Source organism: Callospermophilus lateralis, chromosome 2 (assembly GCF_048772815.1).
Source record: "Callospermophilus lateralis isolate mCalLat2 chromosome 2, mCalLat2.hap1, whole genome shotgun sequence".
Lineage (NCBI taxonomy): Eukaryota > Metazoa > Chordata > Mammalia > Rodentia > Sciuridae > Callospermophilus > Callospermophilus lateralis.
Window position 1 is genome coordinate 201,316,851 of NC_135306.1, and position 27,717 is coordinate 201,344,567.

The 27,717-nt window shown below is 58.0% G+C and overlaps 1 protein-coding gene and 1 non-coding gene across 3 annotated transcripts; one reads left to right on the forward strand and one right to left on the reverse strand.

Annotated features, from left to right (window-relative positions):
- Positions 1-275: 275 nt before the first annotated feature.
- Positions 276-17,580, reverse strand: Rab3il1 (RAB3A interacting protein like 1). 2 transcript variants are annotated; one of them, XM_076844685.2, is made up of 11 exons: positions 17,414-17,580; positions 9,684-9,936; positions 9,135-9,230; positions 8,969-9,046; positions 8,138-8,356; positions 7,266-7,412; positions 6,682-6,810; positions 6,470-6,582; positions 4,984-5,083; positions 1,949-2,015; positions 276-1,305 (listed from the first exon to the last, which is right to left on the reverse strand). In XM_076844685.2, exons 1-11 carry the CDS (start codon positions 17,422-17,424, stop codon positions 1,223-1,225), a joined length of 1,296 nt encoding a protein of 431 aa, XP_076700800.2. In that variant the 5' UTR covers positions 17,425-17,580; the 3' UTR covers positions 276-1,222. The 2 variants fall into 2 exon arrangements, with proteins under 2 accessions (XP_076700800.2, XP_076700801.2); XM_076844686.2 differs by lacking the exon at positions 7,266-7,412.
- A 9,222-nt stretch (positions 17,581-26,802) lies between these two features.
- Positions 26,803-26,885, forward strand: Trnaa-cgc (transfer RNA alanine (anticodon CGC)). Its single transcript has one exon. It is a non-coding gene; the product is annotated as a tRNA-Ala (tRNA).
- The last annotated feature ends 832 nt before the right edge of the window (positions 26,886-27,717 follow it).

A 27,717-nucleotide genomic window follows, 5' to 3' on the forward strand; every position in this document is an offset into this window, starting at 1 on the left:
AGGCTGCTCCTCATGGAGAGAGGGACCCGAGAGCATCTCCAACACCCCGTAACTCCACGGAGCACAAGGGGGGCTCAAATGGTCTTCCCTACAGTAAGGAAGTGGTGGTGGTGGCGGAGGGAGGTGGCTTCAGGATTTGGGTTTAATCCCAAGCACGAGGGCAGGCAAGGAAAGGATTTGGTTTCATTCCTTCAGATGCCCAAGCCCTGGCCAGAGCCCCAGGGTGCAGCAGTGAAGGCAAGCAGCCGCCTGGCCCTACCAACAAAGCCCTCCTTTATTAAATAGAGATCGCGTTACATTCCATTCAGAGAAGGAAATCAGGGCGTGGTGAGGGACATGTCCAGGTTGGATCCCCTAACCTTGGTCTTGGTAGGCTGTGATGGGGGTCAGGGAGGGCCAGGTCCTGCCTGCCCCACTTGGCCCCACATGCAGGGGTCCCCGTTGTATGAGGGGCTAGAAACAGGCATGGGTTCCTGAGGCCCTCTCTGCATCTCACTCTTGGAGAAAAGCGACCTAGACCTCCAGTAGTTTGGGGAGAAGGGACTCCTGGAGCCCAAGCTGAGATGGGGGAGGAGGGGACGGGGGGCCTTTATGAAGGGGGCGGAGGAAGGGCCCTGACTCATCTTAAGAACGGTCTCAGTTCTCAACCATATACAGGCTGGAGGGAAGAGGCCCTGCCAGCCCCTGCTGCCAGAGGCCCTTGACATGGCCAGGGTCACTGGGGCAGTCTGCTGAGGGGCCACCTGGGAACTGGGTGAATGATGGCCACAAGAAGGTGCTGGTGGCCCAGGACCTGAGAACTGAGGTGGCGGATAGCTGGGAGACCCAGCCACCCCAGGACAGTCCCTTTCTGAAGAGGTGGCAGCAACAAGGCACCTGCAGGCAGTAGCTCCAGGACCGGGGTGGGGTACAGACTTCCAGGGGTCCCTCCCAAGGGCTGAACCCCTGAATATGGCTCCTTGGTCTTCGGTGCTTCCTGAAATTCTCCTGGTGGTTGCAGAACCCAGTGGGGGAGACAGAAGGGTCATTTCATGAAGTCCAAGTTTGACTGTCCCTCTGTCTGTCCCAGGATGGGTGTCTGGTGCTGTCTCGGTGCTGCCCTATGGCCTGGCCGTCTGTCCATACTGTCAGTGTCTGCTCAGGGCTGGCTCCAGGACTGCACTTGGTGACTGTCTTGCGGCAGGCATGCTCCAGCTAAGAGCCCTCTTGAGCCGGCCGAGCCCTAGGCCTCCAGGGGGAAGAAGCCAAGCTTGGCCAGGGACATCTCCTTCCGCAGCCTCATGACCTCCCAGAACATGGGCTCTGCTGTAGGTAGACAGAGGGACAGCTCAGGGTCATCTCAGCAGCTGGCTTGGCCCTCTCCCCTGGCAGTGGGCGGCAGCAGATATGACACCTCCCAGTCTGACCAGTCTATGCTTGCACACGGTGCCCCACTCAGCAGTGATGACGGAGGCCCCAGGACGGCAGTTGACAGGTTACCAAACACTTTCCAGCCCTGACTCGGGGCTGGCGTGGGTCTGGGAGGCATCGGCCCCTCAGAGCAGGCAAAGCCTGGAGGCCAGTGAGCCCGCCTTCTGGCGGGCAAGGAGGCAGCCACAGTGGGTGTGGGGGAAGATTCACTGGAGGACCCCACTGTGCGGGCCCTTGAATGCCAGGCCAATAACGGGAAGACTGTCCCTGGAGGACGGGCAGGTGGGACTTCTCTGGTTTGCTGCCCTGGTGGAGAAGGGCCCAGAGGCTCCTACGGCTCATCTCTGTGGAATTCTGAACCCAGGAGGATCCTAATCCCTTTAGACCCACATCTCCTCCTTTGATTGCTTCCTGGGAAATGAGCCCCAGCTCCTCCCTCTGCCCTAGGGCAGGTGGACCCAAAAGGCCTCTGCGGCACTGCCCTGCTCCACCCCTCCCTTGGGTGCCATCCCTACATTGGCCACCAGGGGGTGCTCACCATCCTGCCGCACCAGGCCTTGCTGGATGTAGCGTATGTAGGTGAAGAAGTTGCAAACGGCAGTGATCTGCAGGCAGAAGTAGGAAGATTATGACCTGCCAAACTCCCACCCTCGGGTTCCCCAAAAAGCCACGTGGACCTGAAACAGCAGTAGGTTCCAGGTCCCTGGCAGAGCTAGATACCACTCCTGGCCTGGAACAGGGCTGGGGCTTTGAAGTTTTAATAAACAGCAACAAGATTACTAGTACTGCTCTAATAAGGGCAGGGCAGCCACAGCGCGCTGCCTGTCCATCAAGCATGGGTCTCAAATGAGGCATGCTAATCATTCCCATCTAACCTGTGGAGAAATCAGAGTCCCCAAGAACAAAGCACTTGACAACAGCAAGCCCTGGAGCTAATCAGCAGCTGAGTTGAGCAATGCAGCCAGGTAGCCGGTAGCCTGCCCCAGAGTCTAAGCTCACCTGGGGAGCTGGGCCTGCTGAAGTGGAGGCTGGGCAGTGTTATCATACCAAGAAAGGCGAGGATTCAGTCTCTCTCGGGGCCCTCCCAGCCCTGTGTTATGGTTCAGATATGAGGTGTCCCCCAAAACCTCATGTCAGTCAACGCAATAATGGTCAGTGGTGAAATGATTAGCTGTTAGAGCTTTACCAGAATCAGAGGATTAACCCAATGATATGGATTAACTGGGTGGTAACTGTAGGCAGGTAGGGTGTAGGTCACCAAGGGGTGTGCTTTTGGGGTTGATATTTTGTCCCTGGTGAGCTGAGCTCTCTCTGCTCCCTGCTTGCCGGGTCCTGAGCTGCTCTCCTCCACCTTGATGTTTTGCTTTGCCCCAGGCCCAGAGTTATGGAGTTGGCCATCTATGGACTCAGCCTCTGAAGATGTGAGCCAAATGAACTTTTTCTCTTCTAATTGTTCTTGTCAGATTTTTTGGTCACAGTGAGGGAAAAGCTGACTGAACTATCCAGCCAGCACCTGAGGGCCCAGTCGGTCCTGGGGCTGCTCCATGCCAAGCCCTGGAGACCCTCCTTTGGCTCAGGTACTGTCACAAGGACTCTCTTACAGTGAAGAAAGAACTGTGGGTCCCCTTCCCAGGGGCCATCCCCAGATTGGGGGGGGGGGGTCCCTGTCCCAGCGGCTGAGAATGTAGGCCACTTGTGGCTCACAGATGTCCCCTTCTGCATCCCATACCCTAGCAGAACTAATGACTGACTGGCATGGAGGGTATGTGAGGCCTGCCCCTCGACTAGGGTGGAACCAGCCCTGTGCTCTAGAGTCCCCGTGGGTCCAGCTGAACATGTGCCCTGAGGCCCTGTCCTGGTGTGGCTCCTTTCCCTCCCCTATTCTGTGACCACCACTCTCCTAAGAGTTGCATCAACTCCCCATCTTGGCTCCAGGGAGCCCAGTGGTACAGCGTGGGAGGTGGCCTGGCAGCTGGGCCCACAGCAGCCCTTGTGGAACAGGACTCTGGGGGAGGGATGTCCCATGTGTGGGGCACAACTTGGCTGGGGGTGGAGAAGGTTGCAGGAGGGGCTGTTCACAGGAGCCGGGAGCCTAGCGAAGGCAGGAGGTGCAGGACAGCACGAGGGCCGGCCAGGCGTGCTGGGCTCTGCATGGGGGTGAGACGAGAGCAGCCCAGGGTGGGTGTGCACCAGGCAGTGGCTCCCGCTACAAGCTCCTGAGCAGGAATGGTGGAGCTGTCCCCTGGGACTGTGCTCCTCCTTGTCAATCCCACAGGTCTGGATCTCTTGGGGTGGGGACCATATCCTAAAATGCCAGACCCTCCTCAGTTTACTTCCTATCCTCATTTTTGCCCAGCACAGCTGGACACCTAGGCCAGGAAAAGAAACAAACTAGTAGATGTGATTTTGCAGGGCACAGGAATGGCTGGCGTGGGCCCTCTGCTGAGCTCTGGTTGGGATTTGAAAGGAGCAAAGGGGACCTGCGGCCACAGAACAAGGCTCTGGGCACCAATCCATGGGGCAGCAACTACAGACACAATGCAAAGCTGGGAGGCCCCAGGTCTAGGCCACATGGCCCTGGGCACACCCCTTTACTTTGCAAAGGGGCACACTCCTTTCCTGTAAACAGGTACTCACTCACCACCAGAAGAGTTCCTTTGAGTGTTCGACAACATGTGCAGAAACCAAGAGCAGACACGGTCCCTGTCCAGCCGTGGGGCCCCTCTGTCCACTCTGGTCCTGCCCTCCCAACAGGGGCCTCTGGCAGGTCAGAGGGGGAGGTGGTGCCTCACAGCCCATCAGCTTTGCATGTGGGTCAAACATGTCCCCTTCCATCCTCAATCCTCTTACCACTCAATGGTGGGGCAGAGGAAGGGGAATCCCCAGCCTCAACCCCCAGCTGGGTAAGGTCCCCTGACCCAACCTGGGGGACTGCAGGTGGCAGATGGGATTTCTGGAGACCTGCAGCACCCAGGCCTGATCACAGCCTGTGTGCCAGACACACCCCTGAACTTCCTCAAATGCCAGAGCCCTAGCCTGGGGGTCTGAGCATGCAGCTTTAACCTGAAATCCAGCCACTCTCTTGATTAGGTTACTAATCAAAGGACAGAGGTGTGGATGCCACTCCCAGGAGGACATTTCTTACATAAGACCAGGTCTGGAAGACTAGAGGTTCTCCTGGTGACTTTGAGAAGGCCGTGTGGCAGGCTGTGGACAGCCTCTAGAGGCGACAGTGTCCCTGGCCAAGAGTCCTGAAACACGGGGAACTGAATTCTGCCAGCAGCCACGTGAGCCTGGAAGAGAACCCTGAGCTCAGGAAAGAACACATCCCAGCACATCCCTGCCGAGCTTCGCGCAGACTCCCGGCCCTGGACAACAGCAAGACGGGAGCAGTGCATCGCTTTAAGTTTGCAGTCATTTGTCATGTGGGAAAACAGATTATCACGCCTGGCCTGTCTGTGGCCCACGTCTCTGCACCTCTCTGAGCCTGTTCCCTGCTCTCTAGACTGAGGTACAGTCCAGTTGTGCTCCCAGCCCAAGGAACCGAGGGACACATAGCGAAGGATGACTCACCCTGGCCCGGGAGGATGGGGAGATGTAGTAGTGGCTCTCCGAGTCCCCGAGCCGGATGCGGTGGCGGCAGATGCGGGCCAGCCCACTCAGGGCACACGTGCTGGGGGGACAGCAGAGGTGGCCGTGAGGCCTGAATGGACTTATGCAGAGAGGCAGGCCAGGGGACGTGGGGTGGGCCTGGCCTCGCCTGCCCCGCCAGCCCCTCAGGGTTCTCTGCTGCCTGCTGACCAGCTCCCGCTCAGAGCCCCACCCTGCACCCCCCTCTCTCCTTAGTCAGGCCTGGGCGAGCTCATTCAGCACCTTCAGCCGCTCATGTGCAGGGCCACCTGGGCTGAGCGGACAGCCCACCATCTGGCCTCCCACTCTCTGGCTCCTCTGGTGGTCCCAGCCTCCATAGCTAACACTGGGCATCGCCTACGGGGGTCTCTCCTCCCCTCCACTTGGTGAGCCACCATGTCCCCAGGTTAGGTCTGCCTTTAGCCCTGATTCCTCAGCTCCTGGCCTCACCTCCTCCGCTCTCCTCCATGTACCGGCCAGACGCTCCTCCCAACACCCACATCTATCTATCGCCCTTCCCCGTGGCTTCCCTGATGCCCAGGAAGTGGTTATGGAGGGTTCCGAGTCAAAGGAGGATGAAACACCATGGCTTATCCCCCTGACCAGCCTCCTGCTGCACATGACCATAAATGAACCAGAGCACCCTCCTTCCAGCGTCCCTCCGCTACAACATACGAAAAGCCAGCCTCGGTGGCTGATGCCCAAACCTGCACAGCCTCAGCCCCGGTGCCCCGCCCACCCCACCACTCTGACCCGGGCCAAGGTGCTCCCATCCATACGCAGCACCTCCTGCCCTCCTGCACTCTGTGCCTCCACAGGAAGGGCTCTTCTCTCCCTGGCTAACTCCTCCTTCAAAACCTGGCTCAGCTGTTCCCTCCTCCAGGATGAGGCTCCCCATGGTGCTGCCCCTCCTGGGCCAGGTCTCGGGCTGTCCAGGGGACTCCTCCCCACACTGTGCTTCTGGTTCTGCCCTGGCCGTTGTGTGCTGCCACTGCCCCTGCTCAATGCGGGGTGAACAGTGGGGAGGACAAGATGCCAGGGCCACCGAGTTACTGATTGGCAGGAGGCAGAGCCAGTCACTGACAATCACTTATGTGTTGACTGGGGTCCAAAACCCCCGGTGGGAGAGACAGGGAGGGGCAGGGCGCATGCAGAGGTCAGCCAGGAAGAGCCTGGGCTGGGGGCGGGGCTGGACCCTGATGTTCTGTCACACATGCCTCCTGGCCCTGCAAGGGGCAACTGTGCCCCTCTTATCAGGTCACCACGTTCCCAGGCTAGGTCAAGCACCAGGGGCCCCTGCCCACCCTGGGGCCCTACAGCAGGCCCAGGCAACCTGAGCTCGGCCTTTCCCGACCACCACCTCGGTGCGGCTCCAGGCCCCGTGGGGGCTTCCCCATGGTGCAGGGAAGGCTGAGGGTGCCCAACTTACTTGGCACTGCCACAGTCCACCTCAGCCGCCTTCCCTGTGGGCAGGGGCTGTGAGGCCACGGGCTCGATGGTGAGCGTGTTGTCCTCCACGGCGGCCCGGACCAGCGCCGAGAGCTGCAGCAGACCAGGGCAGCAGGTGGAGCGGTGAGGGCTGGGCAAAGGGGGAGGGGCGGCTGGGCCGGGCCTCCCGGACGGCCGCCCTCCCCGCCTCACCTCCTGCATGGTGAAGTCCAGGCAGGGGCCCACGTCCTCGCGGTACACTCTTTCCAGGAAGGGGCAGGCCTTGTCCAGCGTGGGCGACGCCCTCCAGGCCTGGAACTCTGCAAACAGGGTCGTGTCCACCTAGCAGGGAGGGAAAGCGAGGTGGTCAGGGCAGAGAGCGGGCATCGCAGGGGAGGCAGAGCTAAGGGAGAGGAGAGCCAGGGAGGTGTGGGGCAGGCTCAGCAGCCACCAGACTGTCCCCAGCAGCCGTGCAGGGGAGCCGCATCCAAGAGAAGAACTCTCTGCCCTCTACACCCAACAACTTTTAATTCAAAGTTTTGTTCCAGGTGTGCTTTAAGCTTTCAGTGCTACGAGACTCCAGATGTGGGTCCCGCCTCGTCCTGATGACCCTCACTGCCTCTTCAAGCAAACTGGTGGGAACCCACAGGTCCTTGAGGGCACGGGACACACTCAGGCACATACACACAGGCCTCCTGCTGCCCACTCAGAGGGGCAACTGTGGCCTGCCCTGGGCTGCATGCAGTGTGTGGAGAGGTAGCGGGGCAGACGGGACGGCCCCTCTCTGGAGCCATTACCTGCTGGGAAAAGGAGAGAGAGGTGGCAGAGGTGGGGGCTGCGGGCGGCTCCCCGGGCGGGAGCTGCCAGGCCGGCTCGTAGGTGAGGTGGATGGCCTTGCTGGGGATCACGCAGAGGAGCAGGGAGAGGAGAGGGGGAAGCCCAGGCTGGGCCATGGGGTAGACAGACAGACAGACAGGTGGACAGAGACAGGAGGAATGAGGAGATATCAGTGTCCGACTGGAAGCTCAGAGCTCAGAAGTGGGCCAAGAGGTCTATTTGCTCCTCCTCCCTGTAAGCTCTGGAGACAGACAGAGGACAGGACTGAGCCGGGTGGGCTGGACACGACACCCGGGAAGCTGAATCCCATTACACCTGTCTCGGTGTCCACTCGATGTGGCCTGAGCTGGCTCTTGACATCAGTGTGTCATTAGTTTCTCCCGTGGTCCCAGGACACTCCATTGACCACAAGAGGGAATGAGGGTGCTAACAGGTGGTTTCGTTTGCCTTGGGACCTGTAGCCATGAGTGCCAGCCCAGCCAGCTCAGGAGAGACACCTGTCCAAGGCCAGCTTGTACCAAGAGCTGCCGAGGACTCTGAGTACAAAGAGTGTCACAAGGTGGTCCTGGGCCTTAAGGCCAGAGAGCCCAAACAGAGCCCCACCAAAGCCAGTCCAGGTGCAGAAACTGCCGCCTGCCGCTTGGAGCAGACAGGGATGATTATCAGGCCCCAGGCTGGACACTCTAGAGACCAAAGGCTAGACACCTCAGCACAGAGAGGGGTGAGCCAGACTGCAGATCACACAGCAAGGGCGCAGGTGTCCTCATCGGCCTCTCCTCTGTCACTGGGCACTCCGTTCCCTCCCATGCCCACTGCCCACCTGCCTCCTTACCTCTTTGCCCTCCTTGTCTGGGGTGAGGGTGTGCCCTGCAGCGGGGCACATGACAGGGCAGAGGGTGCTACTGGTGCTCTTATGGCGCGAGTGACCCTTTCTGGGCCCAGCCTTGGTGGGGCTCAGCAGCTGCGGGTGGAGCTCTCGGTTGGGAGAGGCTGGTGTGGATGTGATGACCAATGTCTTCAAGGCCGTCACCTCTGCCTGCAGCATGTCGATCTGGCCCAGATGGATGGCTGTCAACCTAATCCAGTTGTCACCCCCCTGGCTCCCACCATCCATCGGCCCAGCGCGGGACAGCCTGTGCCTAACAGCAACCAGCGCCTAACCCCACCTGCCCCGGGGAAACTGAGGCTCAGAGAGGCGAGGTGGCCGGCCAGAGGTCACACTGCAAACAAGACTTTGTGGGGAACAAGTGTCTGGGAGCTTCCCTGGTGACCCACTGAGTGTTCTGGGGTCCCTGGAAGGCAGGAGCAGCCCTGCTTCACATTTTCCTGATGATCCAAAAGGCTCCAAGAGAGGAAGCTCCTTGCCCACTACACGGCCAGACCCAGGTTTCTGCTTTGCTAAGGAGGGTGGGAGGAGGGAAGAGAAGTTCCAGCAACCCCAGGGTCCTTCCAGTCCCCAGGAGGCTCCAGGAAAGTCTCAGTGGTTCAGAAGGAACACTAGTGGGGTCCAGGGCTCTGGGCTATGGGATCTCAGACACCCCCACCTCCCTGGGCTGGGGCTGGCCTGGAGGATCTGGTTGGAGAGCCCAGGCCAATGCTCGGGGTGGGGTGCGCCCTATGGCGGGCGCCCCAGGCTGGCCTGGGCAGGGGGCACAGGCCTCACCTTGCCCCGGGCCTCCTTCAACTGTTTTTCTGATGCTGCTTGCTTCATGTTGGCTTCCCGAACCATCTTGTGGGCTTCCTGGAAGAAGGCAGCCTCCATGTGAGTGGCTGGGAGCTGGACCCCCGGGCCATCCGCCCCGCAGGCTGTGCCTACCCGCCGGGCGCACCTCGAACAGGCTGGCCGTCAGCTCCTCCAGCTCCTGCTCCAGCTGCTCCCGCACCCGGCACAGCCGCTCACATTCCTCGTCCTTCAGCTTCAGCTCCTGGGACAGAGGGGACTGTCAGCCTCGTGGGAGGCCCCAGCCCCGGGTGGGCCCGGCCATCGTGAGTGGGGCTCTGGGCTGCCAGCCGACTTCCTTTGGTGCCCCCCACTCTGACATGCCTCTTCCACCAGCCGGCAGCGCGAGACCCAAAGCCCACCCGACAGCCCCTCGGATCAGGGAACAGGTTTTCAGACAAGTCAAGGTCGCGTGAGAGTCACTAAAAAGACTCGGAACGCTGGAGCGTGGCCAGATGGCCAAGCCCATGAGGGCCCGGGTTTGAGTCCCAGCACCCCCCCAAAAAAAAGACACAAAAATGGGTTCCTCCTTTGCAGTTCTCAGGTGCCTGCACTGGCCTGGCTTGCAGTTGGCCGTGTCAGTCACGGTGTCACCGTGTCACCTGTCATGGTGTCTCTCGGCTTTCCCAGGCTGGCTCCTCCTCTCCGAGGTCCCTACCTTTTGGGCTTTGTGCAGCTCCTCCTTCAGGAACTCTGAGCCCTTTTCCCGGATCTCCATGGAGGAGCTGCGCAGGCGGGACACGTCCAGTGGGGCAGCCGCGGGCTCCTCCTCCCCTTGGGTCTTCTCCCCTGCAGAGGCCTCCACCAGGGATCCTGGGGACTCCCTGTGGCCTTTGCAGGAACCCACGTTCTTCCAGGGGACAGGGACAGATGCGAGGGGTGGAGGGGGGGCCTCGTCTGGCTGGGGTGGGCTGCAAGGCAAACAGAGGCATCAGTAGACACAGGGCAGGCTTCTGAGACCTGACCGAGGGACAAGCCCCGGGTACCACACCTGCCACCTGGCCTCCGCCTTTCCATCTGTAAAACGGGACCACAGGCCGTAACCAGGCTGTCACGAAAGCATGTTGGTCGAGCACATGTTCTCTTAGGGGCAAGGACGGGGCTCTTGAACCTTTGTCAACCCCCAGCCCAGGGACTGGGCCGGCAGCAGATGCTTAGCACACAGCTGTGCTCAGTTTGCGTCTGTCGAACAGATGACTGCGGATGCTGAGGATCGGTCTCCACCTTTACACAGCAGGGAGATCCAAGTGACTGTCAGCCCCAAGGATGGGGGTGTGTGTGTGCGTAAAACCTCGTCACCCGGGAGGCACTTAAGTGAGAACTACCTTCATTGATAGTTAGTACAAATTCAGTGATGTAGTTAATATGAGAATTAATGCAAATGTCAATACGAAATAGTTATTACAAATTCCACTCCTTTGGGTGGGGGGGAGTCAGAGAGGAAGCCTGAGGCTAGAGTAAGCAGGAAGATTCTGCAAATAGCCCAGGCAACACAGACCCACTTCCTGTCCCCCTGGACTTTGTGGGGGGCAGTTCCAACTCTCCCCTGGCCTACAGTGTATCCTCCGAAAAACACCCCCTTCTCTAGGCCTCGGACCTCCCGACCCTGAGGCTGAAGACGCTGGAGTGCTGGGGCCTCTGCCCTCCACCCGCCCCCCAGCCACACTCGCCCTCTGGAAGGGGATCCTGCGGAGGGAAGGGCGGGAGGGCTCGGCCAGCAGGGGTTTGTGCCAAGACAGCACCTCTGGATTTGCTCACTCAGCAAAAGCTGGGGGCTCCTGAGCCAGCAGCTTCTGAGCAGCGGTGGCTGGGCTGGTAGGGTGGGGGGCTGGGCTGGTAGGGTGGGGGGCTGGGCCTCCGCTGATAACAGTGGGGAAGTGAGGGGAGGGGCCCAGAGAGGCCCACTGGAGGAGAGGAAGGACAAGGCCAAGGAGACGGGGACTTGGGATAACTGAGGAGGAAGGGTGAGAGGCTGGTCTGGGGCCTGTCCCTCGTCCCTGTCCTCAGGTTCCCAATAAGGCCACCAAACAGCTTCTGAACCCTAGCCTTCCTCTTGGTAACACAGACACTGCGCACCCAGAGACTCCAGTCTTCCACACGGCCCTGTCCTGCTGCCCACTGAGCCTGCCCTCTGCCTGGGAACTGGCCCAGCATGGGGCCTCCAGGTCCTGGGGCTGGACTTGGCCTGGCAGGGACTTGGCCTTGATGAATGAGGCCAGGAATCCAGGGTCCACCAGCTGTGGTGGTGGGGGGGTGGGGGGTCTTGTTGGCACAGGGTCTCTAAGGCTGGAGGGGCTCTGGCAGGTCCTTCAAGCCCCCTACAGTTCTACTGTGGCCCCACGGGCTGGGGTCTGTGCCCAGGGGGTCACACTGTGCCAGGCCCCATCCAGGGTGCTCTGTCCTCATTCAGGACTCTGCGCAGCACTTACAGATGGTTCCCATTCTACAGATGAGGGGAGGGAAGCTCAGAGGGGGAAGGGACTTGACAGGTCAGTGACAGTGCCAAGACAGGCAGTCAGGTCTTCAGCCCAGGCCCAGAGCTTCCTGACCGGTGGCCCAGCAGGGTGGACAGGAGCATGAGTGTTGGAATCCATGCCTGTCTCAGGATCAGGGACTGCTGCGCCCCGGGGGACTCAGGAGGCTCCTCCTTGGCTGCCACAGGGACATCTGACCCAGGTCCCTCCCCAACTGCGGTCACCACCTTTCTAGGAGGGAGAGCCTGGGCCAGGAGAGCTGTGGCCAAGAGGACAGCCAGGCTGTGTCCTGGGGTACCTACGTGTGAGCCCCTGGAAGTGTTCTGAAATCCTCCGATCCAGCCACCCCTGTGGGGTGGGGGTTAAAACCCTGGAGGAGGCGCTGTAAGAAGTCACTTGACATGGTGCCAAGTGAGCAGTGTTCAATCCACAGCCAATTTGACAGAGACCATCGCCTACGGAGGCTCTGGGTCCCTCAGCTGAAACCCCAGGCCCAGAGAGAGGGGAATGTACTCCTGGAGGGCTCTGCCACTCAGGTGGCATTAAGGCCACGCCAGAAGCAGCAGATCCCATTGGATGGGGCTACCCACTCTGACAGAGTAAGAACTGCAATCTAAGGGCCAGTGGTGACCCACAGGACAGCCTAGGACATGGGACAGGATCCCAGGTCTCAAACACCAAGAGCTGGTGCCTGTCCCCAGGCAAGGACCTCCCTGGAGGACCTACACCCCACTAGAGGAACAAGACTGCCCGCCCTTCCCCAGGGACCAGCGTGGGCCTCTGGGTCGCAGGGAGGGCCTCCAAGGGCAGGGCTGGGGCTGGGGCTAGACATTCCCCCCAGGCTCTCCTTCAGCTCCCTGTCAGGGGGATGGACCTACTTTGCAGCCAGAGGACACAGTGGCCCAGGAGGCCTGAGACAAGGTCTCTGGGACATCTTCTCTTCCCCCGGGTGGAAAAGCCCAGGCTCACATCCTAACGACAGGAAGCGTAGGGACAGCAGGGCCACCCCACAGACACCAGCTCCCCATTGCCTGGGCCACAGCAGCAGGAGTGAGAGAGGAAGAGGGCCCAGCCTGGGCTGGGAGGGAAGCTCCCATCTGCAGACCCCCCTCCCCTCCTACTTCCGGACTGCGAGGCCAGCTCCTGTGACTCAGAAAATTCAGAGGAAGGGATGATCCAGTCCTCCAGGTCCAGCAGAGCTAGAATCCCCGATCCTCCTCACCCTGCAGCCTCCTGGAGCAGGGGCTCCCAAACCTGGGTGTGCCTCAGGCATCGGAAAGGGTGGCCACCAGGTATCCCTAGCCCTCGTCAGGCCCATCCCTATAGGAACAGAGTCCTGTTTCCAGGAAGGGTCTGCCTAGGGGTGGGAGCTCCTCAGAGTCAAGGTCAGAGGTAGGTGGGTGGCCAGCATCTCCCTAGAAGTCAGGTCCCAAGCCCAGGGAGCCTGCAGCTCATACAGGAAAGGCCACACGGGGCCACTTCCCCAGGAAGCACACAACCAGGGGGAAAAGCAGACTCTGAGGTCCTCAGCCCACCAGGCCTGCCCCGAGGGGCCCCGCTGGGTTTCTGTCCCACTCACAAAACAGCAAAACAAGGACTCCAGGACTCTGTGGCCCCCAGTCGCTCAGTCACCCTGACTGGGCCAGGAGAGCCTGGTCAGAGGCCAAAGAGGACCCAGTGTGGCCCTCTGAGGGTTCCACCCTTCCCTGCCTGCCAGACCAGCCTGCCCCTTGATAAGTGCCCAGGATGTGCTCGCAGTCACCTTCTGCAGTAATGGGCAACATGGGTTCACAAAATAAGCAGGGAAGGGGACACTCAGGACAGCTCTGAAACTGGGAAAAGGGCCGAGCAGGGAGGACACACTGGGAGCTTGACCCTATGCCCAGGGGCACCAAGTCTGATCTCCAGGCAAGCTGCAGACACCTGCCCAGGGCCAGCTGAGACGGACACTCAGGGTGACCAGGCAGACTGAGGCGACCGAGGCTGATAGCCACAATGTGAAGGGCTCCCAGGAAAGGTTCTGTGGCCAGCCTACCAGCCCAGCACAGGTCAGAGAGGGCCGATCTTCAGAGCAAGACCCACCAGCACACAGGGTTCCCACGCTTTGGACCATGTTCATGGCAGCCCACTGCCTGAGCATCCACAGGTGTTACTGGTGGGGACTCAAGACAGCACTGCGGAGGGTGCATTCTCCACCCTGGTTCAAACAACCAGGCACCTGAGGTTCAGAGAGGGTTGGTGACCTGGCTGGAACACCCAGCAAAGCAGCAGCAGGATGGGGATGAATCTGGAGTGCAGGCACAGTGTCACGTGACCTGTCATCGGGAGGAGAGGGGATGAAGGATGGTTTCAGAGAAGTGAGGCAGGATGCGGATGGGGTTTGAGGAAGTTTGAGATCGGACTAAGTGGGGGGTGGCGATGGTGGAGGGTGATGCCCAAGGAGGCTGTACCAGCCAGGCAGGCCCTGGCCTGGAGGGGACAGACAAAGACTCTGAGGGGGAACCATGGGAGGACAAGGGGGTCACAGAAAAAAAATACATTAGAGTAATTGATTAATTAAGTAATTAAACAACAAGGAAGAGGAGGATGAGGGAATCGGTGGTCCCCATGATGGAAATGAGGAACTGGGACAGGGCTCTCGGGGAAACGAGAGGGGGTGACGAGGCATCTGGGAAGTGGCACCGGCTGCGGGTGGCTGAAGGGGAAAGGCAGGACAGAGGCAGCTGTTGGGAGGCCCTCCCACAGCTCTAGGCAGGGCGGGGGGAATACAGGAGAGCGCAGAGCAGGACCTCAGGGTGGGAGAGGGGGCTGTCCTCCTGGTAGAGCCCGAGCTGGGCCAGGATCCAGGATCCAGGCAAGGAGGGGCAAAGGGAAGAGCAGGAGCCAGGGTGGGCCGGGCCACTCCCAGGAGGGGCAAACAGGTTGGGGGAGGGCCTGCCTGCAGCAGCAGGTCCTGGTTGGAAGAGGAGGAGGGAGGAGGGGCAGGTCAGGACACGTGGAGCAGGTAGCCAGGCCAAAGCAGATGGGAGTCTCCCTCTCTACTCTAGAAGGCAGGGCACACGGCACATGCCTCATAATGCCTGAGAGGGATCCCCATGCATTCAGTCTAAGAACAGACACCCCAAGATTTCAGCCATCCAACATGGGCCTAGTGAGCACCTATCATGTGCCAGGAACCCCAGGGGCCCTGATCCTTCCAGTCTGTAGGACAAGACAGACTCCAGGGGAACATCACTAAGCCCCCTGCTCCCCACATTCTATTTCATTTTGAAGCCCCCACCCCCCACTTCACTTCCTTCCCAAAGCCTATCAAGCACGAATCTGGTGCAGACACAGGAGAGCCCAGGACAAGCAGGGCTCTAATGAGGGTCTGAGCCCTGTGTGCAAATGTGCTGATAAAGGATCAGCAGGAAGGACACCAACACCTGTTGGCAGGAGGGCAGGCAGACCATGGAGGGCTTCTAGGAGGTGGCAACAGTGAGCACTCACTAGAGATAAGTATGAGTAGCCCCCAAGCTGTCAAGTGGGAACACTGAGACCAAGGGACTACACCAATGTCATGTGGCCACTTGATGGTAAAGAACCAACCCAGATTCTGGTCTCTGCAGATCAAGTCTCAAATACCCAGCAATGTGTTAGGTGTAGAAGTACCTTAGATGCCATCCCTACCCCATCAACCTGAAGCAGGTTTCGCACCCAAGACCTCGGACATGTGAAACCATGGCAGATGGGAGAGAAGCAGCACCTTAAAGTCAGACTGGTGGGAGCTGCCTGCAGCAGCAGGTCCTGGGGGGGCGGGGCTGTGGAGCATGTAGCCAGGCCAAGCCTCTCCTGCCACTGGGTTCAGAGTCCAAGGCCCATGCTTGAGAGTCTCAAGGGAGAGGACACCCCCCCCCCCCCCCCCGCCCGCCCCCAGCTCCTGCAGAGTCCAGCTACTGCTGCCCACCCCAGGAGAGCAGCCCTAAGTCTAGGGCCACAAGGGGACAGGGAATGGGACTTGTCCATGAACAGTCACCCAAGAGAGACCGCAGTTCTTGGACAGATGCGGAAGCTAAGCTCCAGAAACACAGAGGGTTAGCCAGGTCTCCCAACTCCTCTAGGACCAACAGCCCCCAGGACACACGTCCCAGAATTGTCATGAGCTTCTGGGGTCACAAACACAAGTCATTTAGTGCTTGTGCAAGTGTGACCCTGAGAAGAGTCCTCCTCTGCTGCTGGGATCTGGGTGAGCTCTTAGGACACCAGGCCCCAAGTGGGTGCTGGCACCTTGACCCCTGATCCCTAACTCTCTGCCTTCATATCCACACGAGGGATCCATAAAAATGCAGTGCTCAAGGTAACCCCCAAACTCTGCCTCTCTAGGGTGCCCAGCTCCTCATTCTATCCATACTTCCCATCTGCATTTATGAAGTCCCTGCTGTGTGCTCTGTATCCAGCTAAGTCCCAGAGGACCCACAGGTCCACATGGGAAGTGTGCCGTATTGAGGACTGCAGGTGGAGGGGTCAGTTTGGCAGCCTGGCTCATCTACGAGGGTCCTGGAATATGGCAGACAAGCCCTTCTCTAAAACCTTGAAACTCTTCCTCTCTCCCTACAGAGAACATCCATCTACTGGGCCTTGTCTGACCCTAGCCTGGGTGCCTCCAAAAGAGGAGATTCTTGAGGATGGAATCACTGCTACCCTACAACCTACTTATTTCACCTAGAGGCCCAGAGAAGGGAGCCCATACCCCTAGGGTCACACAGCAATTCAGGGGTTGTGTTTTGCCTCAGTCCACCCAACACAAAGGGTCACAAGATTCCTCCAGACAAGGCTGCTCCCCAGACACGTTTATCCCTAGGGTAAAACCCATTTATCCCCAGGTAGGATTGTCCTAACCTCTCCAGGCACCACAAAGCCCCTTAGTCACTTTCTCCCTAAGCCCAGCCTCCTTCCCCCAGGGCATAATTCCAGCAAAGAGGCTCTCCTTCAACTCTCTGCCCCTCAGGAGGCTCAAGCCTCCCTACACCTCACACCTACCAGGGACCCCTGTCTCACAGCTCCTTGGGGATGAAACCCCATTACTCTCTGAGCCCCTCAGCTCAAGTTCTGCTGGGTGCCATGGAGGAAAATGGATCCAGCTTGCCCATTTGTGGGTGTGGGGGGTGGATTGGAGGAGTGTTACCCACTCGCCTGGTGTGGCAGGGAGGGAGCTGGGTCCTGGGACAACTCATCTGGCCAAGTGCCTTACAAGAATACACCCCCAGGACCTAAGTCTTTCCAGTCATGGGGGAGAGAAAGTGCTCCCCAACTCCATGAAAAAATCTCAACCTTTCTGCACCCCCAGGGCAGGGGTCCCTCCATCAAACCGGCGGGGAATAGGAACCACCTGCGAAACAATGGTCTAAACAGAGAGGGGTCCTGGGTCCACTGGAACCCAGGACCCAGAGCCTATGCTGGCCCCTTTCAGGCCACAGGGAGGTCCCAGCCACTCTACAGCTCCGGCAAGAGGCTTGGCCATCAACTTGCCTGCGACCTTGGAGAGACCCAGCTCCTCTCTCCCAGCCCAACTGCTTTCCGAGAGCTCATCCAGCGAGTGGAGGGGTGTCCCTCCTTTAGGTGCGCGCCCCAGGTTTACTTTGGCAGGCACATACCAGCACCCCGTCCCCCCACCGCCACCGTCACTCGCCCTCCCGGTGAGCTAGGAGGAGCTGGCTCGGTCGCCCTCCACACTCCCCACCCCGAAACCCCCAAACGCTCCGAGGACTCTTCCATCTTCCCGGCTCCACGCCGGCTCGCCCGACCTCAGCCCCAGGCAGGGCTGGGGGCGCAGACCGTCCCGGGTGGGGCGCAGGCACGGCGGGACCCCCACTCTCCCGCCCCAGGAGGCAGCGGCGGCCGAGACCCGGCGCCGGCCCCCAGCGCGCGGACCCACCAGCTCCACATCCCGGTCGAGGTGCCCGGCGTCGGCTCCCCGCGCCGCTCCGCGCTGCGTCCCGCCCGCCGCCAACTCCGCCCCGGGCCGGCAGGGTGTCCCGCTGCCTGTCAGTCCCGCCCGCAGCCACTCGGTCGCTCTGCGCCGCCTGGGACCGCGGCTCCGGCGCCCGCCGCGCCCCGCCCCTGCCCGAGGCGGGTCACGTGGTCGAGGGGCGGCCCCAGGACACGTGCCCGGCCACGCCCCTCCGCCCGCCGGACGCGCCGAGCTCGCCCTCGCTCCCGGGCCGCCCAGCCCCGCTGCGGGCCGCCGAGCCGTGGAGTCGGTGAAGAACGGCCCCTTGATCAGGCACCCGGTTCTCTCCGCAGCCCCCTCCGCCCGGCACAGCGCAGGGGCCTCACAAAGGCGGCGAGTCCAGATGCCCCCGGGATTGTCATCGAGGCCCGCAGACACCCTCCTACCCACTCCTCCGTCTTCCAACCACGTGCTTCTTCCCGGAGCTCCCTCCCGGCTCAGCATCTGCCCCTCAGTGACACTCCGCCTCAGCCCTACTTTGGGGATCTTTATCCCCAGGGGGTGTCTGTCTTTGGCCCAAGCCCCTCACCCAACCTCCCCAAACAGGGGCCTGCCATTCTCCAGCCACTGGACACCCTGCCCATCCCTGCTCTGCCCCCTTTCCACCATCTAGCCTCTGCAGAACAACACGGCCCACACGTGCCCCTCGAGTCCCGCAGTCTCTGGAAACCTTTACCCGAGTCTCTGACCGCTACTCTACCTGCCTGCCCCTCAGCCCCCGCTCCCTGACCATTGGCCAGAACTTCAGTCTGGACCTGGAGCCAGTGAGGGCAAACTCCCTTCTCTCCTGCCAGTGACTGGGGCTTCTACCATCTGGCTCTGGAGCAGGACTGAGGGTTGGAGACAAGGACCTTCCCCTTCCAGATGCCACCAGAACTATCGGTGCTACTCTTCCAGGCCCACAGACCCTGGGGCCCAGGCTGAGTTCTTGACTACTACGCTGCAGCCTAGCCCATGTTTGAGGGTGACAGGTCTTCATTTGGGGGACACATTTCATTCACTCATTCATTCAGCCACCCCTTCTGAGCACAATCTATGGGCCTTACAACCATGACAGGAGGGCCTAGAAGGGAATTGTACAGATATAGACCCTGCCCTCCTGGGACTCCAATTTGGGATCCTCCTTCCTCAGCCTCCCCAGTGGCTGAGACAGGTGCATACCACCACGCCCTGCTTGCCTAGGGCATGACTTGCAATCCATGGTGTCTCTGGTCAAAAGAGAAAAGGGTGCTCCTTTCCCACCAAGGTACAGGACTTGGTGAGTGGAGGCCAGGCTGGATTTCCTGCCTTGCCCACTCCCTTGGCCAACACCTTATCCAGTGAGCAACCTGGACAGCCCTCTATGGCATCCCTTCCAACTTTCCAGAACCATTCAGCCCAGGCTCCTACACAGGGTAATTGTTTGCAGGATTATGGCTTCCAGAGGACAGGGACCAGCTTGTTGGACCTGTGTTCCTCTACCCACCCGAGTTCAGCACAGATGTCAACATGTCTATTGACTTGCTTCCTTCACCAGCTAAGCCTTGAGCAACTGTTGTCTTCCTGCTCCTTGTCTGTTCACCTTTTTCTTCCTTTTTTCTTCTTCTGTGCAGTCCCGGGGATGGAACTCAGACCTTGCAGATGCCGGCAAGTTGTCTGCCCCAGTGAGCTACATTTTCAGCCCTTTTTATTTTAAGACAGGGTCTCGCTAAGTAATTACCAGGATGACCTTGAAATCTTGTTTTAGGCATAGAAGGAGGAGACACAGAAGGAGCCCAAAATAGAGCCTTGCCCTCTGAGTCCGCAAGCCCGGGCAGGAGATAACTGATGGTAGCCCTGACTAGGGGAATCTAAGGGGTGAAGAGGTTACAGCCCCAGAGAAGAGTCCGCAGCCTATGAGGGCCCTTGAGAGAGGCCTCAAAGGACAAGTGTGTGGTCACCATTCTGGGAACGCTGACATCCAATTACTAACCAGAAATATCCTGTCCTCTGTGCATCCAGGCGACTGCCTCTTCCCAGAGCACAGTGAACCCTGTTCTTCCACTAAAAAGGGATGGGCTCAGAGAAGTTAAGGTACCCGTCTGATGTCGCACAGCCAGGGGTGGTGAGGGCCAGTCTGCTTACACCAGTTTTCCAAAAAGAATCAGCCCCCAAACCAGAGGGCTCACAGGACACTGCAGCTGCCTACAGTCAGAAGGGGGGCCCAGCAGGTAGAGAGGGAGAAATAAAGGTGTTTCCTCTGCCCACAAGCCACTGCCCTCTTCAACTTCCTTCCTGTATGGCCCCTGCCATTCCCATGCCGGGCTTGGTGGCCTTAACCACAGAGACTTAGCTGAGGGCAGGTGAGAAGCCTGGGTGACCCAGTCCCCGATTCTGGACTTAGGGGTGTCCTTGGCTCACTGTGTGGCCCAGAGTGAGTGCCTTGCCCTCTCTGAGCTTCCATTTCCACTTCTGAACAACCATCAAGTTGAACAAGGCAATCCGAGCTACTGGCTGGAGGTGACCTTGTAAGAGGCTCCTGAAACTTGCTCATAGGTCCATGCCAGCACCCTGTCGGGAGCCCAGCTTCCACCTGCCCCAGTGTTCACGCGGTGGCAGGACCCCGTCTCCCATGCCCCAGGTCTCTAGCTCACCTGCCTGTGTCCCAAGACTCCTCTCCCAAGCACTTCAAAAGGGCAGGACCCGGGCCTGATGGGGCGTAGCGCACAGTCCCCGAGCTCATGGCCAGGAACACTGGGCATGTCCCTCTGGCCGGGCACCCGGTGGGCTCCTTGGAGGCATCCATTCTGGAGGGGGGGAGGTCAGGTGGCTGGTGGCTGCTCCCCGCCCCAGGCGATCCCCACACTAACCTTTGCTATCTCTAGGAGCAGCAGCCCCAGAGGGCGTAGCCTCCCAGATGGGCCTCTATCTCCTCGACCCATAATTATTAACTCCCAGACTCAGAGCAGCAGAAGAGTCAGGGGCCTCCTTCCTGGGCTCTGGGCCAGGGGGGTGGGACGCTTCCCCTCGGAGCCTGAGGCCCTGGGCTTTCCCTAGGCACAAAGGGGGCTGCTGTCCCCTCTCCTCCCAGGTGGACACAGTGGAGAGAGCCTGTCCGGCTGGTCCTGTGGACAGCTGGCTGTGTGGCCTTGGACAGGCCCTGGCCCACCACCCCAGCCTCAGTAGCCCTTAACACTTTAGCCACCATGACCAGGGGACAGTTCTGTGAGCAGGTGGCAGCTCAGGCCTGGAGTCAGGCTGCATTCAACCGCACTTCTAGCCCCTCTGTGTCTCAGTCTCCCCAGTGACACTGTCACCCTCTGAGGTGCCCCAGGCCAGCAGCCATGACCAGACACCCTCTAAGCCGCCCGCCTCCCCACACTCTCCCCTCGGCCTGCCATTTCCACCCTGTCTCTTTGCTCATCCCCCGTCCTCCAGGAAGCTGTCCCCTCTGCAGCACAGCGCTGGGCCTCAGCTTTGTGTCATGAACGTCCTTGGGAACTCTCAGATCCTCTCGCAAGATCCTGACGGCCTTATCGCAGAGACCTGCCTGCTCTCCTCACAGTATCCTTCTCGGCACCCTCTGGCCCGGCGCCCGGTCAGCCTCGACCCCTGTGTGGAATGTCTGTAAGTCTGTCTGAATTCTAATCCCCCTTCTGCCCTTCTCTGGCTGGGTGACCTTGGGCAAGTCACTTAACCTCTCTGGGACTCGGTCCAACCATCATCTATAAAATGGGAAGGACACTTTCCCCCTGTGAAGTTGTGAATCAAAGAAAGAAAGTAACCTTGGACAAGTGTCTGCCACCACGGTGTTGAGTGGAAGCAGGGTTTCCTCTCCCCTTCTCCTTCCAGCTCCCTCTTCTTTCATGTCGGCCTCTGCGAGGAGCCAGCCCCCCGCTGCCCCACCCAGCGGATAACAATATCTCCCCGGCTTTGGGCTTCCAGGCTCTCAGCCTAATGCAGACCAGATGCCGGCCTCCCCTTCCTGCGGGTGAAGTTTCCATGGCCTGCTCCCACCCCCTTCCTGTTTTTGCTTCTGGCTCGTCCCCCCACTAAACCCTCTGGTGCCCCCACCTTCCTCTGCCCGGCAACCTTGGCCTCACCTGGAAACTATTAATGGAAACAGGAAGTGGGAAAGGGGAGCATCTCCCATCACCCCGACTTGGAGGAGGGGACGGGCTCAGCCCACTGCCCGGGACAGCCGAGCCCCGCAGCCCCTCAGGGGGAAGCTGAGGCGGGGACAGGGTGCCGTGCAGAGAGGCGCTGCTTTCTGGACCTGAGACCAGCCGGCTTACAAGACCTCACCCTCAGCTGGAAACTTGGAAAAATCAGGACCAAAAAGGCGCCGGCCCTGTCCTGCAAACCAGGCGCTGGGCTGGGCTGGAGTTCCAGTAGAAGCCGTCGCCTCCAGGGGCTGCGTTCCCGCCTGGCCTCCCCCTGCCAGGAGCCGGCCTGGCCACGAGGGGAGGCTCAGGAGGCTGCCCAGCCACCTCCAGGCTGGACGACGGGAGCCAAGTGTGCACACCTGGCTGGGCCCGGGCGCCTGGCAGGGTGGCCTTGGGCAGGCCCTAGGGACTGGGTGTTGGTGGCGATTGGGGAGGAGGGGGACTCTTCCTTTGTCCTCTCAATCCTCTGACGCCTCAGGGCAGCCAGGGTGGCCCTCTGAGTGAGGACTGCCCGTTTCCATGGAAACAGCAGCCCAGGGCTGCTTCTGGCCACTGCTCCCTGCTCCAGCTGTGGGGAGTGTTTGGACAACTGGGTGGAATGTTCTGTAGCCAGAATTCTCCCAGGATCCCGGCTCGGATTTCAAGAGGGAGGGAGGGAGAGAGGGAGGGGAAGATGCGGTGTGGAGGGAGGGGGTCAGATGTGCCTGCGGAGACCACAGCTACCCCCCTGGCCGGGGTGTGAGCTGGAGTCAGGCCCAGGTTCCTTGGGGAAGGGCAGGGCCCAGGGTGGAGGCTGCGATGGTGTCAGAGATTTGGTCAGGCCCACGTGGTGAAGTCAGGCCCTGGGGACAGTCTGGGCTGAGAGAAGGGCTGGGCCCAGGAAAGCACTTTGAGAACACTAAGACCCTGGGACACAGTCCCTTTCCCCATTTTGCAGATAGAACAGTTGGAGTCCTCAGGGCCAGGAAGTCCCCACCTCACCCTCAGCTGCGGAGACCCAAGCCACAGCAGGGAGTCCTCGTCCTTGCTCTTACACAGAGGTATCTGCAGCCTCCGGGAGCCTCGCATCCCCCTCCAGGGCAGAGGCCCTGAGAGCCGGATTCCTGTCCCATCTCCTAGAATAGGGCCAAGATCCCCCAGTCCCCCAGCCCAGTGCCCAGGCCTCCCGGAGCTTGAGCCTCGGTTTACGCAAGCAGAAATCGGGAGGATCCGCTTAATTTCACTGAACTCGCCATCATACTGTGGGGTGGTGGTGGGAAAGGGGCAGGGGTGCGGAGACCTCTTTAGAGACTTCATCTCTCAGTGAAGAAGCCACGGCAGCTCGAATGGAGAAAGGAAGGAGGGGGATGTTTCAGACCCGATAGTCCAGGAGTCCCATCAAGGCGCCTGGGGGCCTGGACTGGCTCCCCAGAGTGGAACCTGTTGGCTCACTCCGGCCTGGCCTGCCGGGGAGGACGTCAGCCACCTGATCATTGGAAGGAATTCCAGGACCAAGCCTTCTGGGGAAAACACAACTACCTAGGGAAGGTGTGACCCAGAGCTGGAGACTCCCGTCCAAATGGCGGAATGTGGGGTGTGGCAGGGACGGTCCCAGGATGGGTGCCTAGGCAATCACACCCGGTTCCCCCTGCAGTGGTCCTTTACTGCTTTTGGTGCCCCTTTTAAAGATTGGGGCCCGGGGAGGAGGAGGAGTGTCGAGGGATGGAGCTGAGGGAGAGAGAACTTGAGGTTCCACACCCAGGGCTAAAAAATAAAAGGGGGGGTGGTGGTGGTGAGGGGGGAACTTGAAAGAGGAAAGGATTTGGCCACTGGCTAACAAAATGAAGGATCTTAGATTTTAATCCAGGCTTGTCTGACTTGAAAGATTATTTTCTTATCCCTTCGCCATACACCCCCTCAGGAGGAATCATAAGGTGAGGCTTTTTAGAGAAAGTAGGGCTTAAAGAATAAACAAGATTTCATTATCTATTTAGAAATGGAGGGGTCCCCCGCACAGTGGTGCACACCTCAAATCCCGGTAACTCAGGAGGCTGAGGCAGGAGGCCAGCCTCAGCAACTGAGAGAGACCCTGTCTCAACATAAAAAACAAAAAGGGCAGGGGATGTGGTTCAGTGGTAACGAGCCCTTGGGTTCAGGTTTGGGGCCTTGGAGACCAAGTTAAAGAATTTGGACTTTATTCTAAAAGCTCTAAGGAGACTGTTAAACATTTTTTAGCAGGAGAGAAAAAACGATCAGAGCCCTTCTGGCAGTTTGTGTAAAGAAAAAAAAAAAAGCGAAGGACATTTGTTTGTCCAGAATCTGGGAAAGGACTTTCTTCAACTTGGAAGTGTTTAAAGAGATCTCAACAGACAAGAACCAATAGGTCTGTTGACAGTGAAATGTAAAAGTTCTTCATCCTGTTGAAAGCAAATAACCAAAATTAAAAGGCAAGTAACAAAGGGAAAATATTCTCGGCCAAAGGCAAGGTGTCAACATCTTTCCCTTGAGAGAATTGGCAAAAATCAATAAGAAAAACACGGAAAGCCCAGAGACGTACCATTCATTTATTCCATCGATTGTTCGATGGGCCCCAGCGCCAGGTGCTGATGCAAGGCGAGTAAACAAGACAGAGTTTCTGCATTTGTGAAATATGTGATCCGGGAGGGTGTCTGTCATGTGTAGGGGGACATCTCATTATAGCTGTGTGTGATGGGTCAGGATGCGGGGAGAGCAGGGTGTTCTGGGAATATATTCAGGAACTCAACCTGGATGTGGGGCCTGGAAAAAATTCCCGAGGGGGAGGATTTGGGAGTGGAAAGATAAGAAGCTGGCATGAGAATCAGGGACCAGATCATGTGGGGCTTTGAATACTGAGATTTCAGATTTTATACTAGACAAAGGGGAGTTATTGAGATTTAAACAGGAATGTGATGTGATTAGATTTATACGTCCAAAAGATGGCTCTAATGGGGGTGTGTGGAATGGGCTAGAGAGTCTCTATTCCTAGGATGTGGTGGACTTGGAGCAGCGGGGAATCTTTCTGCTACAGAAAAAGCATATCCTCAGCCAGACATGGTGGATCTGCCGGTAGCCCCAGCTACACAAGGGGCCAAGGCAGGAGGATGACGTGATCCTAGGGGTTAAGAGGCCAGCCTGAGCAACATGGTGGGCACACACATGCATGCACACACACACACACACACACACACACACACACACGCACACACACACGCACACACACACTATCCTAGAGAAAGAGAGGCCATGATTCTTTGAGGCCTTGTTGTCCACCAAGATCTCCAAAAGCAGCTGGGGTTGCAGCTAGTGATAGAGCACTTGCCAAATACATGTGAGGGAGGCACTGGGTTTAATCCCAGCACCACCTAAAAATAAGTTTAAAAAAAGTATTGTGTCCACCTACAACATCAACAACAATAACAACAACAACAAATCTCCAAAAGCTGCTTCCTCACTCCCAAAAGCTGGGAGCTTGGCCAAGAGGGAGATTAAGGGCTGAATCTTGGGCACCTCGATCAAACTAGGACCTTCAAGGAAAATTGAAGCGTCCCACGTTGGTGGCATCCCCTGGCTCCCGACAGAAGCAGATGGAAATATTCTCTGGAACAAAGTGTCTACGTTGTGTATGAGATTCCCATTGGTTAATATCGGGCAGTGAGCTCCCCGTCAGAGATCACTAGCACATAAACATGTGAGCCACGTGAATGAGGAGCAGAAACCACACACGTCAGATCTGGATGCTGTAGGACTCCAGATAGTGCAGTCCTATATATAGAAAGGTCATGTATGAATTGAAGATGAAAAAGCAATTAGATTATCAAGGAGAACTGGATGATTGCCCAACAGTATGAGTACACTTAATGCCATTAAGCTGTACATTTTAACATGATAAAGGAAAAACTTTTTTTGTGTGTGGGGGGGTAGTACCAGGCACTGAATCCAGGACCTTTCACACAGTCTAGGTGACTGCTCTGCCACTTTGAGCCACACCCCAGATCTGTTTTAATTTTTACTTTGAGGCAGGGTGTCACTAAGTTGACCAGGCTGGTCTGGAACTTGTGATCCTCCTGTCTCAGCCTCGCTACTCGCTGGGCTTACAAGCATGTACCACTGTGTCTAGGGGGAGGGTGGGGAAGACATTTCTGACACACTTAAGCATAAGGTATTGTTCTAGCCTGGATGTGAGGTGTCCCCCAAAAGATCACGTGTGAGACAATACAAGAAGGTTCAGAGGAGGAATGATTGGGTCATCAGAGTCTTAACCCAATCAATGAGTTGATCCTCTTGATAGGATTAACCGGTGGTGGCTAAAGGCTGGTAGGTGTGGCTGGAGGAGGTGGGTCACTGGAGGCTTGGCTTTGGGCTCTATATTTCACATCTGGTGCGTGGAACTTTCTCTGCTCTCTGAGCAGCATGTGGGCTGCTTCCCTCTACCACACTCTTCTGCCCTGATGTGGGCCTCACCTTGAGCTCTGAGGAGTGGAGCCAGCTGCCTGTGGACTGAGACCTCTGAAACCGTGATCCCCCAATAAACTCTTCCTCCTCTACGGTTGTTCTGGTTGGGCCTTTTAGTCACAGCAGGGAACAAGCTGACAGTGTAGAATGGAGATCCACAAAAGTTACCAGAAAAAAAAAAAAAAAAAAAAAAGAAAGGTGGTGCCCCTATATCAATAGCTGAGCTTTAAGACCAGAATATTTTATTTACTAACAATCTTTAAAAATAAAAGCTAGATTCACAAAAGATATGACTGTTCTAAATTAGTTCATGCCTGGCCAGGTGTGGTGATCCATGCCTGTAATGTCAGTGGCTCAGGAGGCTGAGACAGGAGAATATGGAGTTCAAAGCCAGCCTCAGCAACTCAGGGAAGCCTTAGGCAACTCAACTATCTCTAAATAAAATACCAAAAAAAACCCCAAAACAACGGCTGAGGATGTGGCTCAGTAGTTAAGGGCCCCTGGGTTCAATCCCCAGTACCATAAATAAATAAATAAATAGATAGATAGATAAATTCATGCCTAAAAATACTTAAAGCAAAAATCATTAGAGCTACAGGAAGAAATTAGGCAAATCTACCTTTAAATTATGAATACCAATGGAACTCTCTCACTAACAGACCTAGGAAGCAAAATGTCAGAGGTGGCAGCAGCAGAAACCTCTGGCACTGGTAATAAAGGTCAAAATATGAAGCAGGGGCTGGGGACATAGCTCAGTTGGTAGAGTGCTTGCCTCGCACGCACAAGGCCCTGGGTTCAATCCCCAGCACTTCCCCCCAACACACACACAAAGGAGCATTAGTTCAAAGCTAATTGAGAATCCCATCCCTAGGTCCTCTCCCTGCTTCATGCCACTGGAGACCTTCCCCTTCTGAGTTTAGCGTAAGGCTGGGAATTTTCCTCTGGAGATGGCGAAACAGAGTGTCCCTGGGCCACCTCCAGAGATTAAGCGATTGAACACATGCTGAAAACAGACCCCCAGACCTCTTGTGTTACTCAGGGGCCAGCAGGGTGGCAGAACTTTACCTTCCAGATGTCCTTCTTGGGGCCTCTGGCCAGCCCAGGAAGGGAGCCCTAAGGTCAGTATTCCCCAGCAGACATCCAGCCGAGGACGTCACATTGTGAAGGTCAAAGCCAACATGCTGAGCAGTGGCCCATCAGTCGTTGAATGTCCTCTCCCACCACCCACCTTTTTTTATTTGGAGATGGGGGTCTCACTGTTACCCAAGTTGACATTGAACTTGGGATCCTCCAAGCCTCAGCCTCCTTCTTAGCGGGGATCACAGGTGTGCACCACTGCACCCCGCTAAACTCCCCCCATTCTGAATAATGAGCAGGCGACGGAGGATTATTAGCCAACCAAGGAGAACCTCTAACGTGAAAGGAACCAAACCCAGGAAGCATGAAAAAGCAACTTGCAGGAAACAGAGGCTCTGCAGGGGGAAGAAGGGGTGGGGGAGGGGAGAAGGGAAGAGCCAGCTTTAGTATCCTCAGAGAGAACTGGCGCATTGCATTCCTGAAATAAGAACTGATTCTGTGAAAGTAAGCATTCGGAGAGCTTGAAGAACTCTTGGAATCAAGGTCTATCTTTAAAAAGTAAGGCAGCTATGGGAA